General features: G+C 45.1%; 1 protein-coding gene across 10 annotated transcripts in view; it reads right to left on the minus strand.

Annotated features, from left to right (window-relative positions):
• Nucleotides 1-20,055, minus strand: part of CYSLTR2 (cysteinyl leukotriene receptor 2) — a 43,411-nt gene that overhangs the window by 10,319 nt on the left and 13,037 nt on the right. For 2 of the 10 annotated variants that reach the window (XM_047723399.1, XM_047723397.1), the window contains 2 exons: nucleotides 16,248-16,424; nucleotides 15,315-15,527 (listed from right to left, as the gene is read on the minus strand). The exons of 2 other annotated variants lie outside the window; for them this stretch is intronic. In XM_047723399.1, coding sequence (XP_047579355.1) covers nucleotides 15,315-15,424 — 110 coding nt within the window. In that variant the 5' untranslated portion in view covers nucleotides 15,425-15,527; nucleotides 16,248-16,424. Of the gene's footprint in view, nucleotides 1-135; nucleotides 277-3,698; nucleotides 3,999-15,314; nucleotides 15,528-16,247; nucleotides 16,425-20,055 lie in introns of those variants that run through there. 6 more of the 10 variants (XM_047723405.1, XM_047723404.1, XM_047723398.1 and 3 more) reach the window with 5 other exon arrangements.

Consider the following 20,055-nt stretch of genomic DNA (forward strand, 5'->3'; position numbering starts at 1 on the left):
AAAAAAAAAAAGGATCAAAGTAAACAATGGATCAAAAGTAAACAATGGATCAAAGAACCCTGAGATGCTTTGCTATTACCCAAAGATACAGCCATAATAAAAGTAGAGTTTAGCAAGGCTGCTTCATGATATTACCTGTAATAGCAGAGATAAACTGGTGATGGTATTAAACCAACACTGGCAGGGTAATTTGAAGGCTATCACTAAGGATGCTCCCATGTACGCCCCATCTGCCATCAACACAATTCTAGCAAGTCTGTAAAGGTAGAACATGGACATCCACAGTCCCAAGGCTCCTTTGAACATCTCCAGAAAGTCTATGAATGTGTTCTGGTTATTGTTCATTCTCAGAGTGTGTCAAGGCTTTTCTTTGCTACAGAGCTCTGTAGAAAAAAAATTGCTTAATTTGGGAATCCCAACTTGTCTCTTCTGTAAGAGACATACATTTCACTGATAGAATCATCAAAGAACCATAAAGCTTTAACTTTTACTTAGTAACGTCACTGTCCTCATCCATAGACAACAGGGGAAGTAACAAGAACGAATGGCATTCTAACACCCTCAACCTTCTCATGATTGAAGTATTTCCACTGGCTTGATTGCAAGCAATGAGGTCAGCCCCCCTAGAACCCACAAATTACCTGAGTTTACAAACTCAGATTACAAACTCCTCCTAATTTGTTTGTAATTGCTTAATTTGTTTACTTAATTTATAAACCCTTCCCCCTCCTCCTACCCCACCCCTCCTACTTCTTTTTTTCTTTTTTTTTTTTTTTTTTTTTAAGTAGACTTCACATCCAGCATGGAGCCCAATGTGGGGCTTAAATTCACAACCCTGAGACCAGGACCTGAGTTCAAGAGTTAGGGACACTTAACTAACTAACCCACCCAGGCACCCCTCTGGGTTGTTTTTTTCTTAGATCATAGCTACTGTTCTGAATTTAACAGATTACTGACAAAACTTAATAAATAAAACCAACCAAAAAACAAATGAAAAATACTTCAAGATGTAAATTTTCTTCTCTCTATCCCTTCTGATAGTTAAGTTTCTCCTCACATAATTAACCCTAATTTCAGTCTTATCAAAATTATATATTGACCCCATATCAACAAAATGCTTCTGCCGAAGTCCTTACAACCCTATCAGCAAAACCTAACCCTTTGGGAGTGGGAACAAAGATTGAGTCTAACCTGGTAGAAATCATTATTTTCTTCAACAACCTTCCAGCCTGCTTTGCAGGACCTGTTTGACTCCACTGAAGGCATCTGTCCACCTCCAATGACTCTCCACCACAGATACTCAAATAAAGAAAAAAGTCTCATTCTTATTGTGAGAAATGAATCTTAAATTCCCGGTTACCACTTGTCTACTTCCTAGGGAGACATCGAGCTTATACCCACCTGCCACACACTAACTCACCCTGTGTATTCACTATCATCATTAGAGGACATCAGATGTTTAAAATTACCACCCCTCCAGAAATTACGTTTCCCTAAAAAGTTACATAGAGACATTTGAGAGAGTCAGGCACACACTAATTGAGAGAAGTCTCTCTCAGGAGAGATAACAGACTGCCCGGTGTGCACAATGAGCAACCAACCACCAGAGTTGGAATAATGCAATCGGAAAGAATCACTCATAACTTGTTTCTGACCCTGGCAAGAGCATTATGTATTTAAAGTATACAACTTCTGCTCTGGAACCTGACAAAGACTCGCTCCTTGATCAAATGCTAGCCAGGCTCCTCGGAGCCCTCTTCTTGCTAGGCTTCCCACTTGAATAAAGGACTAACAGTTTTTTGGTTTTGGTTTTTTCTGTGTTAACATTTTTTTAAATTACAAAAATGATAGTAGGTTGTAAATGCTGTTTTGTCGTCTATAAACAATTTTCCTATAAATAAAATGTCACAATCGTTTTCCCATTTGATAGATTTTCTACTACAATACGAAAAAATATTTGCTTGTGTCAACAGTAAGGATGTAACATGACTCTAAGCCAGAAAACTTTGCCTCATAAGAATTAGTGGTAAGGGGGCGCCTGGGTGGCTCAGTGGATTAAAGCCTCTGCCTTCGGCTCAGGTCATGGTCCCAGGGTCCTAGGATTGAGCCCCACATCGGGCTCTCTGCTCTGCAGGGAGCCTGCTTCCTCCTCTTTCTCTCTGCCTGCCTCTCTGCCTACTTGTGATCTCTGTCTGTCAAATAAATAAATAAAATCTTTAAAAAAAAAAAAAGAATTAGTGGTAGGACGGAGGAGAAAACATTTCTGAAGGGGTAGACGGCCTAGCCTAACCACATAAATATGCAACAACTGTTCATACAGTTTATGAGGATTTCTCAACCTATGTTTGCCACACTCTTTCTTTTTTAAAAAATATTTTTTATTTAAATTCAATTAACATACAGTATATTATTGATTTCAGAGGTACAGACCTGTGATTCTTCAGTTTTATACCCAGCGCTCATTACATCACATGCCCTCCTTAATGAAGGACTAAGAGGGGCGCCTGGGTGGCTCAGTCGGTTAAGTGGCTGCCTTTGGCTCAGGTCACCATCTCAGAGTCCTGGGATCGAGCCCTGCATTGGGCTCCCTGCTCAGTGGAGAGCCTGCTTCTCCCTTTCCCTCTGCCTGCCTCTCTGCCTACTTGTGCTCTCTCTCTATCTCTCTGTCAAATAAGTAAATAAAATCTTTTTTAAAAATAAAGGACTAAGAGTTTTTTTTAACAGTTTAGGGCTACATCTCTAGGATGGCCATAACCTCCCCTTCTTATAGAGCCTGAAAAAACTCAAGGCAATCGAAAGAACTTATTGTTTGTTTCAGCCAACACCTGAAGATAGGGCTCCTGTCTCCCTCCCTTAGGGAGGGTAGCATCCTAAGCTTCAGAAGTGTCAGTTAGCAAACCCAGATGCAGTTCACGTGAGCCAACCTCCCCTTCCCATTTTTTGTAATTTTTCACTTCCCTGATTCTGCTGAACGCCTGTTTACCCCCTCTCTATTCCTTCATTCTTCCTTAAAAACATCCACTCACCTCTAAAAAATGAAGTTGAGTTCAGTTAATGTTGGGCTCTTTTCTCTACTGTAAGAGTATATTACTGATTAAAATCTGTCCTTCCTTCAACTAACGTCTGGCTTTGTTTATCTTTGACAAAGCCCAGGTTTAAATGTAAATTCGTTAGGCAGAGTTGTCATAGATAATAACCTAGTCCTTACTTTCTCCTTAACTAGCCAAAGAGAATTTTCTACTAGAGTAAACACTTACTACTGCACCTGTATAAATATTACATAGCAGCCTAAGACTTAAGGTATGGGTATAGGGAACCTTGCTGGATGTCTAGAAAAGAACAGGAGGATCAGGGGACATGTTTTCATTATCGGAGTATGACAGTATGGGTCCCTATTTTTCAGAGTCTGTTATACGAACTAACCATACTTATTCCTGAAAAGTCCTGCTTCCCTGAATATTACCCCCAAAGTATCCAATGCAAGCATAAATCCTATTATAATTCCTAACATCCTCTTTCTGAAATGCCCCAGTTTCCCTTCATGTGCATTCCGCCTTGACACAAGTCAATAGACCCAACTTTGTTCAACAACAGGTATGTTCCCAATGGCCTTGGCTAGAAGACATTGACTCTGAGAATCCACATAAAGATCCAAAGAATAAAAGAGTTATGGTAAAACATTAGTTAAGCTAACCTACCCAAAGAGATGGTTTGTTAATATATTTTAATGCAGCAAGGATGTTTTTCAATTCTCCTTCAGACACTTATGTGAAGGTATAACTCAGAAAACATGGTTGACATGTAAATGTTGTACAAAAAAAAAAAAGCTTTTTTCTTTAATTCAGCATTTCCCAAAGTATCTCCCACAGAATATGAATGCCATAGGATGCTCTGTAAAAGACAAGCCTTCCATGTTTAAATCAGCTTGAGAAATATTGTAACATCTAGTATTCTTCTCTTGGAGATTCATAATGCACGTTAAAGGCTCTATGGGGGTCCTGAAGAAAGACAGAAAAAAGACAGCTTGATTTACACACAGTAACCTTCCCTTTTTTTGATCCTAAGAACTCTTGTGCACATTAACATATTTTAATACTCCACAGAACTAATGTTCTAAATAATCTTACTTACAGGGAAATGCTGATGTTAGTATATAATTTTTCTGGAACAGGAATTTTTGATAGAAGAGAAAGAGAACCCCCACCCAATGGACCAGTCCAACCAGCAAGTGTTCAAGTGTTTGGAGTTGGGGGGTTCTAAGCATTAACTTCTGGGCAAACCAGCATTTCTGAGCATCCATTACTTCATTTGTAAAATGGAGATTGTATTAATTTCCTAAGGCTGCCTTAACAAAGTACCACAAACCTGGAGGATTAAACAACAGAAATGTATTCTCTCACAGTTCTGGAGGCTAGACATCTGAAATCCAGGTGTCAGTTGGGCCATACTCCCTTAGAAGCCTCTAGGGAAGACATCTTCCTTGCCTTTTCTAGCTTCTAGTGGCTACCAGAAATCTTTGGCTTTCCTTGGCTTGTGGAAGTGTCACTCCAATCTCTTGACTTTCTCATGGTATTTTCTTCTGTGTCTTCACATCATCTTCCTACTACATATTCTATGTTTCTGTGTCTTCTCCTCTTCTTACAAGAACCCAGGTCTTTTGGCTTAGGGCCCATCTTACTCCAGTAGGACCTCATCTTAATTAAATCCATCTACAAAGATCCTATTTCCAAATAAGGTCACATTCACAGGTACCTGAGATTAGGACTTGGATCTGTCTTTTTGGGGAGATATAATTCAACCCACAACAAGGATATATAACATTGATTTCATGGGGTTGTTGTAACCATTAAATGAGAGAGAGAGGGAGAGAGAGAGAGCACTTCACACAGTACTTGGTACTGGATAAATGTCCCCTTGCTCTTCCACCCTCAGGAATGTATGTAGGAATGATCTTGCTTCGACATCTGTCATTCCACTGACCATGAGGGTGATGACCTCAGTTCTCATGTTCGTATGAAGTGTAAAAAGTAGACTCCTCTTCATGTTTGCTAGAAGGGCATACTGTACAGAAATACTGACAACTCTTGGATTTTTCTGACAAGTTTATGATGAAAATCTCTCAAAACAACTCCACTCTTTTGATTTCAGTCCATTTCTATCAGGCAGCCTTCTAATAACCCATCTGCTTCATCAGGCCTCTCTGGAAGGGTGGACTTTGAATCGTGAGCTGGAAGGTTATGATAAAGGGAACATAGAACTTCCCATTATAAACATTCAAACCAGAATAACAAGAATTCTGGGTTAAAAATTATTTCCCTGTGAGTTGGACTTGTGTAAATTGATTTCTTTAGGCCTAGGAGTAGACTGACAAGATGAGAATTCTCATATGCAGAGCTGAGGGCCACCTCTTATTTCGGAGAGGACCATAGGGCCTTCATTGTGATGACATGAATCATGGCTCTCTGTTTTTGATCTGTCTCAACAGCAAGTCTGAGGTTTCTTGCTTGGGTTATAGGGAGAATGGTGAGGCCATTAGCTGGGATGAGGAGAGCATGCTTTAGAGCTTAGGAGACAGCTCAAGGTAGAGAAGCAGTTCAGAAAGATGGTCACACAGAGGCTGGAATTCTGTAAGCCTAACTGAGGAAAGGGAATACAGCAAAATGAGGAACTTGGAGACAGTGTTTGAACTCATCTTATAGGGAATTAAAATTTCTATTGGTTGGCAGGGCTAGGACAGAAGGATCAAACCCAAAATGCTAGAGGTGGTACAGGCAGCACAACCCAAGTCCATGAAGCAAGCCTGGAGTTGGATTCAATGTCACAATTATGTGTCTGGAAGGGCGGAGCACTAGAACCAGGGTCAACAAACAGAGCCTTGGGGACAAAGAGACAAGGCATGAGAAATAAGACTGGTATATGCCCAGCCAGAGGAATTCCCATGTTCCCAGGGGTTTTATTACAAATGGCTTTTTTTTGGTGGGGGGGTGGGGGAAGGATGGAGTCTTATCCATATGACCATACAGAATCTATTCTAGTCTTAAAGACCCTAACTTTGGAGCCAGGATTCTGATAGAATCTTAGGGAAAGCTCTTATCTAACAGACCAGAGAAGAATCTGAAAAAAGTAGAAATGAACCTAAAAATGATCAATCTTTAGACTTTTTGACCATGAAGACCACAGCTCCCGTCTCAGGACCAACAGGACTTGTGAATTGCAATGAGAATGGCCGCGGGGGTGGGGGTGGGGTGCCTGGGTGGCTCAGTGAGTTAAAGCCTCTGCCTTTGGCTTGGGTCATGATACTGGGGTCCTGGGATCAAATCCTGCATCGGGCTCTCTGCTCAGCGGGGAGCCTGCTTCCCCCTCTCTGCCTGCCTCTCTGCCTACTTGTGATCTCTGTCAAATAAATAAATAAAATCTTAAAAAAAAAAAAAAAAGAATGGCAGCTCGGGTGGGTTGGGATCAGCCTGCCCTCCTCCCTGACTAGGGTGTGGCAAGCATTCAGAGACACTGTCAGCTATGGATGCTGAGGAAAGTCCCTCATCATAGGCAGGGCATGGAATCTAGCAGGTGTGATCACAGACAAGAGGTCATCAAAAAAGATGGTAACAGGTATTCCCAGCAGGAAGTTGAGGGGTGTGAGGGAACCAAAACCAGACCCTAGCAACAGGGACTCCTTGAGCAACTGGAGAGCAAGGCAGAACTCATGGGGAAGTTTGTCTGTAAGCTCCAAGACCATTTAGAGCCATGCCATGGTGCAAGGAGAGGGTCAATATAGGTAAGCCCTGAATCCTGGAGGCCCTGAGTTCTGGAGGCCCTGAATCTCGAGGCCTGATCCTAGAGACCCTGAGTCCTGGAGGCCCTGGTCCGAGAGGCCCTGAGTCCTGGTCCTAGAGGCCCTGAGTCCTGGGAGCTCTGAATCCTGGAAGCCCTGAGATCTAGAGGCCCTGAGTCCTAGAGGCCCTGTGATTTGGAGGCCCGAGTCTTAGAGGCCCTGGGTTTTGGAGGCTCTGAGTCCCAGAAGCCCCAAGTCTTGGAGAGCCCAAGGGCTTGGGCACAGAGACTCAGGCCAGGGATGCCAAGACTGGGGCCCATTTTCCCTAATGAGGTGGAGACCAAGTCTCAGAAAAAAGAGAGATCCCCAACTTTAAAGCCAAGGCACAAACTCAGGATCAGATCATCCTCTAGGGTAACTGAGTTCCAGAGCTGTTTCTGTTCCTCTACCTGAGATTGGGATTGGTTCTGGGCCCTGGAGGGGACTGGAGAGGAGTGGGAGTGGTCGGTGGCTGACGAACAGCCTTAGTTGCAGGGAGAGGATACCCTACAGAAGCTGGAGCTTTGATTCCAAGAGCATCTTAATCCCTGGAAAGCTTAAGAAAGAAAATACATGGATACCCTTCCTAGAAGCCTCATCCAGCTACCAGCCATAGGCTAAAAGCAGGTCAGCTCAGTTCCAAAATTCCATTTAGCTCAATACTTTCTCTTAAGAACGCTTTAAGACATTTTGGTTGTTCTTTCCTGCCCATATCAAATACAACTGATCACATCACACTTCAACCTTTTGGACTGTTTTTTAAAAAGAAAAAGAAATCGCTTGCTGTATGTGGCTATAAAAATCAGCCAGACCGGGGCACCTGGGTGGCTCAGTGGGTTAGAGCCTCTGCCTTCGGCTCGGGTGGTGATCCCAGGGTCCTGGGATCGAGCCCCGCATCGGGCTCTCTTCTCCTCGGGGAGCCTGCTTCCTCCTCTCTCTCTCTCTGCCTGCCTCTCTGACTACTTGTGATTCTGTCTGTCTAATAAGTAAATAAAATCTTTTAAAAAAAAATCAGCCAGACCAATTAAGTACGTGACAGGAAGCTGAGAAATACATGAAGAGGTAAATTCAAGGAAACTTAGGAAATAAACTGACAGCCTAATTTCCACTTCCTTGGGAGAGGAGCACACAGCTTCCTAGACTGAAAAGGAGCCAGGAACAAAGAAAGAATTAAGGCTTTGTCTCCCGCAGCTTTACTGGTGACCAAACAAGACAGAGGAAACAGTGAGAAGCCGCAGGAGACAGGGATTCCGTATTTCAGTTAGGAAGAAAACCACATGTGTTGCGTGGTAAGAATCTGCTGTAAATGAATAGCTTCCATTGATGTTTGGGATGTCTTCATGGTCAGAGCAAAGCCGCAACTGTCTAAAACGTCACAGAGATATTTTCAACTGTACTTAGAAAAATACTTTTTTTTTTTTTTTTAAAGAATAATCCATTTTTTTACAGGGCCTAAGGATCCGTTGTCACAGAGTACCTCCCCCTTCGCCCCCCACTCCTCCACCGCCCCCATCAGATCCAACTGGAACTGTGCGACCACAGATGTACTCGACTTCAGTGCTGAGATCCGGACCTGGGACTTGTCTCAGAACCTGAAGACTGAGGCACTCAGACACACCGACAGACACGTGCCCCAGGGGCAGAGAGCGATAAGCATTACGCAACCAGAGGCTGTGAGATTGAGATAAACCCGTGAAGAATCGAGAATCTTCTGGAGAATAAAGGTCAGTGCCCTAGGCATCATCTTTATTGAAGAATTCATGATGGGATTTTTCTAAGCCATCAGCACCAAGACAGGAGAGCTATCTGCCAGCAGCCTCCCAGGTTACCACTAGGTGACGTTCTGGGTCCTCTGTTTGGCCACTGTCTCCGGGACTTTTAACTCCCACAGTGAAAATCCTTTCATCAAGTTAACATCAGGCCCTTGGTTGTCTGATTTCGTCAGCTACCCTCACTGCCCTCACTTCAAGATACCCGCCTTTGCCAGACCTGCCTGAGGGTTCTGAGAAAGCTCACGTCCTCCATCAGTCACAAATGTTTGCTCATTCAAAATAAGCAGCAGCCAGCCCGTACTGTGTTTACTCTGTGGTCCGCACTCTGCAAAGCTCCTTCTGTGTGTTAACTCAGTTAGTCCCCAGATATCCCTTGATAGTCTGAATTGGCTATTTTATAGATGAGGAAAATTAAAGTGCAAAGATATGGAATAGCTTGTGTGCCCAAGTTCACTTGTCGCTTAGTGGTGGGATGGGGCTTAAACCCCGCTCCCAGCTCTCTGTCACAAAGCTCTTCTGCCTCTCTCTGCACCTCAAATACTGGGTCCTGTGTACCTGACAAGGAAGAAAATACAACCTTAGAGCTGAAGGAACCCCCAGAGTGGTGAATAAACCAGAATCGTAGTAGACAAAGCCAGGTGAGAAGGGCCATCAGAATGAAATGCTGTAGGGAACAGCCTTGGGGAACAAGAGCGTTTTTAAGGTACTAAAGGGGGGAAAGGGGGAAAGGTACTAAAGGGGGAAAGGCTGGCTAAGGAGAGGGGCCAGGGGTTCTAGACAGAGGACCAGGCTGTGTGAAGACTGGTTGCTGTGACCGCAGGGCAAGTCTGGGGAACGGCAAGTGATAACAACCTAGGGGAAGCATGAAAGGGAGGATGAGTTGGGCAGAGGGTGGTTTGAGAGTGACCTACATCCACACAAAGGAGTTTGGGTTTTATTGGGGGGCCATAAGAGCCCTTGAATTGCAGAAAGCAGATGCGTATTTTTAGAAGGGTGATACTGGCAGCAGGTGGAGGACAGTTGGGAAGGAGGCAAGCCTAGGTTCAGAAAGACTGCAAGGGATTGTCCAGGGCAGAGGGGGTGGACATCCGGATGGGACTGAGAGACATAAAGAAAAATGAGAGGTGGCCAGAATTGTGACTGGACCAGTTAGGGAATGTCAAGGAAAGTGGGGGCAAGGAGGGGAATCTTCTCAGGTCTTTGCTGGGAGAATGGTGCCTTCCACTAATAAAAAGGACATAAGAAGATGCTGTTTTGGGGTTGGGGCGGGGGAGGGGTGGAGAGGATGAGTTCAACGAGGGACATTTTGAATATGAGGCTTTTGTGACACATGTAAATAAACTGTCCCCTTGCAGTCTAGAGCTGGGGTGGAGGGGTTAAGGGAGCTTGCTGAGTTTGTGGTTCATCAGCACTTGATGGTGACTAAAGCCAGAAAAGTTGAATGACCTCCCACAGGGGCATGAGAACAGAGAAGGAAAGAGCGCCAGAGATAAGACCTTGGGGGTGGGGGTGGGGGGTGGGGGAATCACCAATTAAGAGCCAGGCAGAGAACAGGAGCCTGGAAAGATGGCTGAGAAAGGTTGGCCAAACCCAAACCAAAAGAGATGAATCAAGAATGCAGCGTCAAGGAGACCAGGAGAAAGACTAGTGGAAGAAGCAAGGAGGTCGGTGGGGATAAAAAGTCTCAGGGGACTCTGCAATAAGAAGTTTATCAGTGAGCAGAGGGGTCGGGTGAAAGCCCAAGGACAGGGGCAGCAGTGACTGCTGAGCTGGGAGAGGACCCTTTCGAGTTCTGCAGCTGTGAAGGGCATGTTGCTGGAGGAACATTCTGAGTCTGGGAGGGAAGCTGCAAGTATTCTTTTCTCTGGAGACACCTTGATTGTGACCCTTAGCCACACTCCCTCCTGTGACTTGGGTCTCCTCCTCTCTTCATTTCTCCTTCTCTCTTCCAACTTCATCCACCCGAACCTCTAGGCTGAATGTACTCTGTACCTGAAGACTAGCAGGCCTGTCTGACTCCCAACCTTCCCGCTTTTCCAGCTGCATAACGCTTACTCTCTGCCCTTCGGCTTCCTCACCCTCCAAGTGAGGCTAAACAAGAGAGCCTCTAGGAGGGGCGCCTGGGTGGCTCAGTGGGTTAATCCTCTGCCTTCCGCTCGGGTCATGGTCTCAGGGTCCTGGGATCGAGCCCCACGTTGGGCTCTCTGCTTAGCGGGGAGCCTATTTCCCCGTCTCTCTCTGCCTACTTGTGATCTTTAAAAAAAAAAAAAAAAAAAAAAAAAAGAGAGAGAGCCTGTAGGATTGTTCTGAGTTGTAAAGGAAAGAATATGCTCACTCCACACAGTGAGTGGTCAACCCAATGCCATTGTTCTCTTCTACCTAATTCTGCGACCTAGTGGAATTTTTGTTTTTGCTTGTCCTCTCACTCTTAAATTCCCTGAACTCCGGGCTCACTGCTGTCATTTCTTTCTCATCATCCTCTTTTTAACTTACAGCAGTAGCTGCCCTGCCCCATCCCCACCACCTCATGAGAGCCACCTGTGCATCATAGGGGACTAAGATAAGGTCATCTGTTTCTGTTCAACAGTTGGTTTTATTGCCCTTTCTTAAACTTCCTTCTCGGCTACTCTAGAATTTGATCCTCAGGTCTTATCAGTGAAACCTCCATTCCTTCTCTCTCTTCTGTGGTCCTGAGTCCTTGTGGTTTTCCGTTTTGTGATTGTTCAGCCCTTCCAAATCCACTGTTAGTTCTTCTTTACCCAACTGTGGACCCCACTGGAGCCCCACCTCTCTCTATAACCCCCCAAGAACTCACCCACCATGGAGACCTTACCCCATCTCTCTGCCTCTGACTCCCAGATGTTGCTTACATATGAAAATACCATATTTTCATCTTATAATTTACAAAGAGTTTTTTTTTTCTCCATTACCTCATTTGCTCCACTTGGCTATCTTTTGAGATAGGCTGAGTTGGCATTTTTATCTCAGTTTTACAAATAAAGAAAAAGAGCTCTGAGATCTAGAAAATTTAAGTGTTTTTTCCTGAATTCTAACCTAAGCTATGCTCCTATATTTCTAGTTGTCTAGAGGATAGCCTTATTTGGAGATTCTGTCCCTACCTCAGATCTTACTTGGGTCTATCCTTCCTCTCAAATCAATCCCACTCAGCTGGTGTTAGGGACTGAACGTGAACCCCTGACATTTACATGTTGAAGCTCCAACCTCCAATGGGACTGTATTTGGAGATAGGGATTTCATGGGGGTGATTAAGGTTAAATGAGGTGATACGGTAGAGTTCTGATCCAATAGGACTAGTGTCCCAGGAGAAGAAACACATTCTGCCATGTGAGAGGACATAGCCAGATGGCAGCCACCTACAAGCCAAGAGGAAAGGTCTCAGAATAAAACCCATCTTGTCAGCGTCTTGATCTTAGACTTCCAGCCTCTAGAACTGCGAGAAATAAATTTCTGTTCTTTAAACCACTCAGTCTGTGGTATTTCGTATGGCAGCTGGAGTGGAGCCAGATGGCTGGTGACCATTTGGGGGATGTTTTCTTTCATTTTTCTCTTTCTTTAATATCTCACATCCAATCAGTTGACAGAGTTATCACCATCATTTTTATATGACATGCCTTGAATTCTATCCCTCCTCTCCACGTACAAAGTCACCACCGTAACCCTGAGTTTTGTTAGCTGATGCCTAGAAACCATTAGCCTCTCCTGACCTGTAAACCACTGCGAGATTAAACGAGTCAAAACATCGCAGACCCGTGGGATTTGATGGTCCAGGTGAATTCTCGGCCCCATCAGACCTCTCCCTCTCCTCCCCACTGATGTCTACATCCTCCCCCTAAGTCACCGTGGGTTTGAAGTTCTCCACAGTGTGAGGCTTCTGCTTTAATAACCACGCTGCAGTTCACTACTCTCCCCTAACAATAATGCTCTTCGTTTTCTCTGACAACTTTAGATTATAACTTAGATGCTACTGCATACTGTGGAATGACAAAAAAGACATTCTTTTTATATCTCACAGAAATATTCAGAGGAGGGAGTTGGGCTAAGGTCATGGATCCAGATCTGCCGTTTACCAGCTTGGGGATTCTTTGCAAGCGATGTAACTTCTCTGTGCCTCTTTTTCCTTGTCTGTAAACGGCACAATGAGTGTGAGGCATTTCACACCGTCTGAGCCCTCCACGATGTTAGCTCTTATGATTAAACTTCAAAATTGGGGTCTAGAGAAATGATTTAAAAGGTGACGAGGCTTTTGGGGCATTAGTAAAAATATAAAAGCAAGGCTGAGAGATAATTTGATTGCAAAGATAAATAAATATGGTGTCTGTGCTGTGGGAAAACAGCAGAGAGCGGCAGGTATGGGCAGAGATCCCAGGTGTGAGTGCCGGCTCTTTCACTCATAAGTGTTGTGACCTTGGGCAAGTCACTTCATGCCCTTGTGCCTCCACTCCTCCTTAGTAAAATGGGGGCAAGGATGATACTAGTCGCTCCCTCACAGGGCTGCTGTGAGGATGACGGGCGATGACGCATGAATGGCACGCAGACCAGGGCTGGGACGACAGACAGCACCGTGTGGGAGTCGTCATTGCTGCGAAGGATCACAGACTGAGAGCCCCTGAAATTGGGCGGAGAGGATGCAATCCTCTGGATCAGAAGATTCTACATGTTTGACCCTCGAAACCCCAGAGGCCCCAGAATGCTGAACTGACACACACCCCCAAACAGGGAAGTATCATCGAGTGCCTGATTCTGGGAATGCGAGACTGCTAGCCTAGTCCTTTCTTGAAACTGGCCCCAAATGCCATGGCAGACACGTAAAGCTTCGTACACTTTCTTGCCTCCTCAGAACTGTCTTGTACTTTCCAATTTTTTTCCAAAGGGATCAAGTAAATTAAGTTTTAGAGACCAAAACAGAACTGAGAACAAAAAGAACTGAGATTACGACATCTTTTGAATGAGGTGCTGAGCTGGTCCCCAGACCTCCAGAATAAATGGGGGACGGGGAGAAGGAGTGAACCACACAGGGCCCCGTTTCCATGGAGTCAGCACGCTGGAGCATTCTGCTGCTCCCATCCTTCTTTTGCCCTGTCTCTCCCGAAGTGCCTCAAAGTGCCCCACAGTGCAAGTCACTTCACGAAGCACCAGGCTAATGCCCCGCTTTGCCTTCCAAATGCCACTCACTTCCCCAGGCCTCATAGCCCAGAAGTCAACACTTTGGCCCCGATCTGCTATAAACCAGTAAATGCTGAATAGTATTTATGGCTCTGCAATTCCCTGAAGAGGAAATTCTCTAATAATTCATTTTCTCTCTACTGCAGAAAGTCTCCTTAACAGCTCTGGGGCCAGAGGGATTTTTCAGCCAGAGTCCTAGGACTTGGTAACTCACCATGAGGGATAACTGGAGTTTCTGCTTCATGGCCAATGCAGAGTTTCACTGTCTAGTTTCCATCCTCTAGTTAGGACTCCACGTTTGGAAGTCGCAAAGCTCACAGAGCCCCGTTGTCCCAGATCCCACCAACCTGTGCCTGGCTCGCCCTGGAGCTCGGCAGCCCAAAAATTCAACGTGTAGTTGTTCATAGCATTGCTGCGGGTTTCTGGAGTAGCTTGAAACCCTGGATCTGGCCCATTTCCCATCTGGGGGAAGACCTGAGCAAGCCCTTACCTCGAGGGTGGGAAGGCTTTCACCAGCATTCGTCGCAATAGGGCCAAAGAGGATCTCTGTGGGCTCCCAAGTGCGCTGAGCACTTTCTCCACTGTAATCGTCTGACACAAGTGGTTTCTTTTGTAACCAGACTTTCCAGCCCCCATCGCCATCTCTCCTCAGATCCTTCAGCCAACTGCCAGGATCGGCAAGGAGGAGACAGCCCATCGGTTCTTCTCCCTGACCCACCTGCTGACTAAATTCCAGGATGTCCCGAGAAAGTTCAGAAACTCCCAGAATAAATTCTGCATTTCATTAATTTGGTTTCTTATTTTATTTCTAAAGACCAGATACCTTATTGCATTAAGTTTGCTAATTAGAACATTTTCTTAAAGTCACAGCAGTTGGGTTGTCAGCTTTCTGGTGATTTCGCCCAGCTGCCGATCCCCATGTGCCCCTCAGTTTGCATCTGCCTTTCTCTCTTTCTAGCACTTTTCCCGACTCCTGGGAGCTCAAGGAAGCCACCAGAGCCTTCCTGGCCTGGGCTCTGCCTAAAGCTGGGCCTTCTTTAAATATTGACAGTTGGGCCCAGTTCGGGGATGGGACTGGACACGCAGCACCCACTTCTCCCCCAAAAGGAGAATTTAGCTCAGCTCCCAGAATGCGTAGTAAAATGACATCCACCACCACAAATGCACATGTACAGATGGAAGAGGCACCTTGAGAACATGTTTATTGCCAGAGCCGCTGTTAGGGCAAAGATCTGCAGGGATGAAAAGTGGCTTTTCAAAAGCATCAGAGGTCAGATATCAGCATCAGATTTATGGGTTAGCAATATTTGCCTTTTTTCTACCCTTTGCTAACAAGTTTTTCTCCATTGTTTGCTTGTTTGCTTTTCTCCTCTTGTTTGTTCATTCTCCCTGTGAAGCTTCTTTCTGGATAATTTTCCTGTGCAAAAAGGAGCTGATGGATTTAGGGCACATTTGGGGATAAATGCCCCTTAAAATTGGGCTCTTTTCACAATTTCATCCTTTCTTGTGTATTTTGAGGGCACAAATGCTTCCAAAGAACAATTTACCCCCAGGGGAAGAAGCAGAAGCTCACCCCTAGCAGAAGGTCGGCATCCAAGCACGTGAGGGGTCTCTTTTCTGATCCCAAGGGTGAGATGCACGGCATTATCTCTGACATCCTACTTCCCACTTCTGTCTTCTTAATCTCCTTGTTTCATTCTCTAATGTTCTCCAAAGCCAGCTTTTCTTCCAATTTCTTCCTAACCAGCAACACTCAGCCACTACAACAAACAAAGACAAGCTGAATGCAAGGAACTGAGAGAGTAAGGACTGCTCTGAGCTCCTTAAAGATATGACTTCATTTTCTTTAGGCATTATTTTGACTAAATGCTGTCTTTTCTCTGGCTCTTATCACTTTTCAGCTCTTGTTTGTTAATAAAACATATGAAACCATGACACTGATTATGGATTTAATTTTATAAAACCATCTCAATGATTTTTTTTGTCCCCTAGTGCTCTTCACCGGTGTATCCGGGAAGACCGACTGTATCTGGGACTAACCCAGTCTCTGACCTCAGGAAGGCCGCAGGGCCACTCTGCGTCTGCCTCCGATCCCCTCCAGTCTTTTCATTGCAAAGACAGAAGGAAGACAGAAGGTCAGCAAGTATCATCTCAGAAGCCATCACCCAACACAGTCCAATAAGTTCTAGGAACTGCCAGCATTAGGACTATCCTTGCTCACAATCAAAGTGACAAAGTTTAATCAAATTAAAACTGTCTCTCTCTCTCTCTTCCCTCCTACCAAGGCACTTCATATTCTGCCATTAAATTCACATCGTAGAGCCAAGAAATTATTTACAGAGGTCGCTTGTTAAGCGTCCTTTGTTTCCTGAAATGATACAGAGGCATCGTGATATCATAGAAAAGCTGTACATCACAACAGGAGCCAAATCCTAGCTCTACTCCCTTGCTAACTGCATGGGCATTAGCAAGTACTCAACTTCTTGGACTTCTCCAGAAGACAAAGGAGGCGACACAGGCGGAAGCCTCCAGCACAGCCGCACTGAGCCTGGCACTCACACACGGTCCATGCGTTAGCATGCTAGATGCCACCCTGTCTGTTGCCGAGGGAAGTAGAGCCTGAGAACTTCTGGGTATGCCAGCTGTAGGACACCTGCCTAGGAGAGTAAGAAACAAAAGGAGAAGGAGAGAATGTTTCAGTATCTCTGGAAAAATGGAAAGCCAGGGGAATTGTCCTGAATGGTGCCCTAGGAAGCTGCCAGTAGCATGGGGCTGTGAGCATCTGTAACCTAAAGAGGAGAGAGTATGGAACAAAAGCAAACCAAGGGCTTTCCTCCTTCTCCGGGGCAGACCTGGCCTCATTATCCAACCATCTCCACCCGCATCTCTCTTTTCTGACCCAGGGACCAGATGATGGTGGGCCCAGTACAGGTTGTCGTCTTCTACCTGCACAAAGGACACACAGTCTCCTGTTTCACTCCGGCTATGCTCAGCCCATTCTCTACACAGTGGCTAGAGTGACCTTTCCAAAATGCATACCCAACCATATGACTTCTACTCAAAACCCACTATCACATCAGAATGAAGTTCAACTCCAAGAATATCACAATGTGGACTTGTCAACCAGCATATTCTCTCCCCACAACTTTCCTCACTAAAACCCATTCTAGCCTCATGGAACTTATTTCAATGCCCTAAACACACCTGACTCTCTCTTCCCTATTCACTCTGAGCTCCAGCTCCTCTGGCCATCTCTGACCCAACCTCAGGTTTCTTTCTAGACATCACTTCTTCCAGAAAAAGACTTCTCTGACCCCTCCAAGTCTTGGCTGGCTGCTGCCCCACCTGGCCCCACAGTGCCATGGGCTTCCTGTCCCAGCACTTCCTCCTCAGGGCCGTCGTAGTTCCTGTGTATCCTCACCCCCCAGACTGTTCACCACTGATGGCAGGCATGGGATCTCACCTGTCTACCACTGTATCCTCAGGCCCTGGCAAAGCTTGTGGCCCATAAATGTGCTCCAGGGAAAGATCCCTGAGGGAGCTACAGATGGTATTATTCACCTCCCCCATTTTATGTCTCACAATAAATATCTTCCGAGGGGGAAAAAAATGCCCAGTAGTCTTTTGCAGCAAAATGATGTTTGCATATTTTCCCTCACACACTTACTGTTTCTAAAATTCAAATATAGGTTCTAGGGACAAGAATAAAGAATCAATGGCATTGAGGGTAATGGGGTGTCGACAGAAAGGACCCAAGTGGTACTCTGCGCTGAACACTGTAGAAAGGGACACTATTTATATAGCTGAAGGTTGACAGTTGTTTTTCTCACTCTGTGACAAATGAGTTCCTGGTAGGGATTTGTCTGCTACCAGCTAACAAGGAAAACTGCCTTCAATTCTCTCAGATAATTTATAAGAGAACAAAATTATTGTCGCGGTAAAACACAAAATAAAAAGAAACCACTTCCTTTAAAGAATCTGTGATGTCCCCAGGTACCCTGCAGACAATCCCATCTTCTGTACTGGAGTCGCAAACAAGGTAAAATGCTATCTCCACTGCCTCATAGGAGGACCCTTATGTAGGACTCAGTTTTTCTTTAGTGATAAAAAAATTCTTATTTCTATAACGTACAATAAAGGTATGTGGACTGGATCCTTTTAAATTTTTCCAGCATAATCTTGAAACCTCTAGAGCAAAGAGGCTCCACTCCCCCCTCTTCCCCGCTTTCCCTCCACTTCCTTCTTCTCTCTGTCCCTCCCTGGCCTGTCCTCCCTCCCTTCTCCTCTTTTCTTCCTTATTGTTCTTCTTCAAATCGGGTCTCCCCTTTCCTCAAAACCTCTCTTCAAAACGCTCTAGAGATTCAAAAAGCTTCCTTTCCTGACCCTGGCTCTTCCTAAGGACACGTCCACCTTTGGGATTCTTTGGTTCCAACTCACTACTCCAGGTTCCATTACTTTCTTTGTCAGAGGCATCAGCCCACACCACCACCAAGTCATCAGTCCAACAGGGGAAGTTTTCTTTCAAATATTGCCAGACATTGCACCATCTTCTCCACGGAGGAGTTAATATAAAAAAGTCAATAGGTTCAACAGAGATAAACATAAGCTGTTACCTAACTTGCACATTTATTGGTGACTTAGTTTATTTATACCTTTCCATCTATTCTTTCTTTTTTTTTTAAGATTTTATTTATTTATTTGACAGGGAGATCACAAGTAGGCAAAGAGGCAGGAAGAGAGAGAGAGAGGAGGAAGTAGGCTCCCTGCTGAGCAGAGAGCCCGATGCAGTGCTCCATCCCAGAACCCTGAGATCATGACCTGAGCCGAAGGCAGAGGCTTTAACCCACTGAGCCATCCAGGCGCCCTGTCCATCTATTCTTTCTTAAAATATTTCTTTTTTTAAATTTTTATTTATTCTTTTGAGAAAGAATGAGAGTGAGAGAGAGAGAGAGAGAGAGAGAGAGGGCACAAACACAGGGAGCAGCAGGCAGAGGGAGAAGCGGGGTCCCTTCAAAGCAGGAGTCCAATGTGGGGCTCGATCCCAGGACTCCGGGATCATGACCTGAGCCGAAGGCAGATGCTTAACCAACTGAGCCACTCAGGCACCCCCTTTCCATCTATTCTGAGTGGAGCCTATGTGCTAGGTTGCCTGCAAGGACTCCATCCTCAAGCATTCTTGGTCAGCAGAGGGACCGAGACCTGCACATAAGGAACTCTAGGACAAGGAAGGCAGTGGTCAGTGCCCCGAGAAAATCACAGACACAGGGCTGGAGGTTCTGATCATTTGATAAGGCGCTATGATGAAGCTGAGCAACCCAGAATGCTTGTCTTTCTCTGCAGCATCCCACTTGTGTTAAGGAGAGCCCCCTGGGTAACAGTATGAGCCCTTGCTTGGCTTTTATCTTCCAGGCTTAATCCTGGGAGGATTAGTGTGCCTCAGATGTCTGGTGTGTAAGACAAACTTGGAAAATGGGAGTCCCTGAGTCTGGAATACACATGAGATACTAAAAATGCCCAAGGTGATCCTGACACATCGCAATGAGCACGTTGCAAAAAGATGTTATTTTTCTTCCATAACAGGTGCTGTTTATGTTGTGTTGTACCCCTTATGACCCTAGGCCGGTAGGAAGGTGGAATACTAACAGATGCTGGGCATAATTTTGATTCATTTGGAGCATTCTGGAGCCCCAGCCTCTCTAACTTTTAACCAATGGACTGGAAACAAATCCATCCCTTTAAAGCTTTAGTAAATTGGAATTCATAAGTAGATTCTCATCGCAAGGGTTTATGTGGTTAAGGTGGATGATAGAAATTTCTAGAGGTTTTGGGGTGCCTGGGTAGCTCAATCAACTAAGCATCTGTCTCCCTTCAGCTCAGGTCATGACCTCGGGGTCCTGGGATGGAGCCTTGGGGTCCTGGGATAGAGCCCTGTGTTGCACTCCCTGCTCAGCCAGGAGTCTGCCTCTCCCTCTGCCCCTCCCCTGCCTCCTGTGCGCACATGCGCGCTCGCTCTCTCTCTCACTTTCTCTCTCTCAAATAAATAAACAAGATCTTTAAAAATATTTCTAGAGGTTTTGTTCATTTTAGGTTTCCCACAAATTACTTCTGCATTATTAATACAGTATTCAAAGAGAGACTTGGGTGGCGTGCCTGAAATTGTACCTCTCCTTCCCTTAATATGTATTGATCTCAGGTATGTGTCAGAGACAGGAAAATATTTCAAATGACCTAGGTATAAATGACAGGTCTCATTATGCCAGCCATCCATTAGAATGACCTGGGAAATTT

This window comes from Lutra lutra, chromosome 3 (genome assembly GCF_902655055.1).
Source record: "Lutra lutra chromosome 3, mLutLut1.2, whole genome shotgun sequence".
Lineage (NCBI taxonomy): Eukaryota > Metazoa > Chordata > Mammalia > Carnivora > Mustelidae > Lutra > Lutra lutra.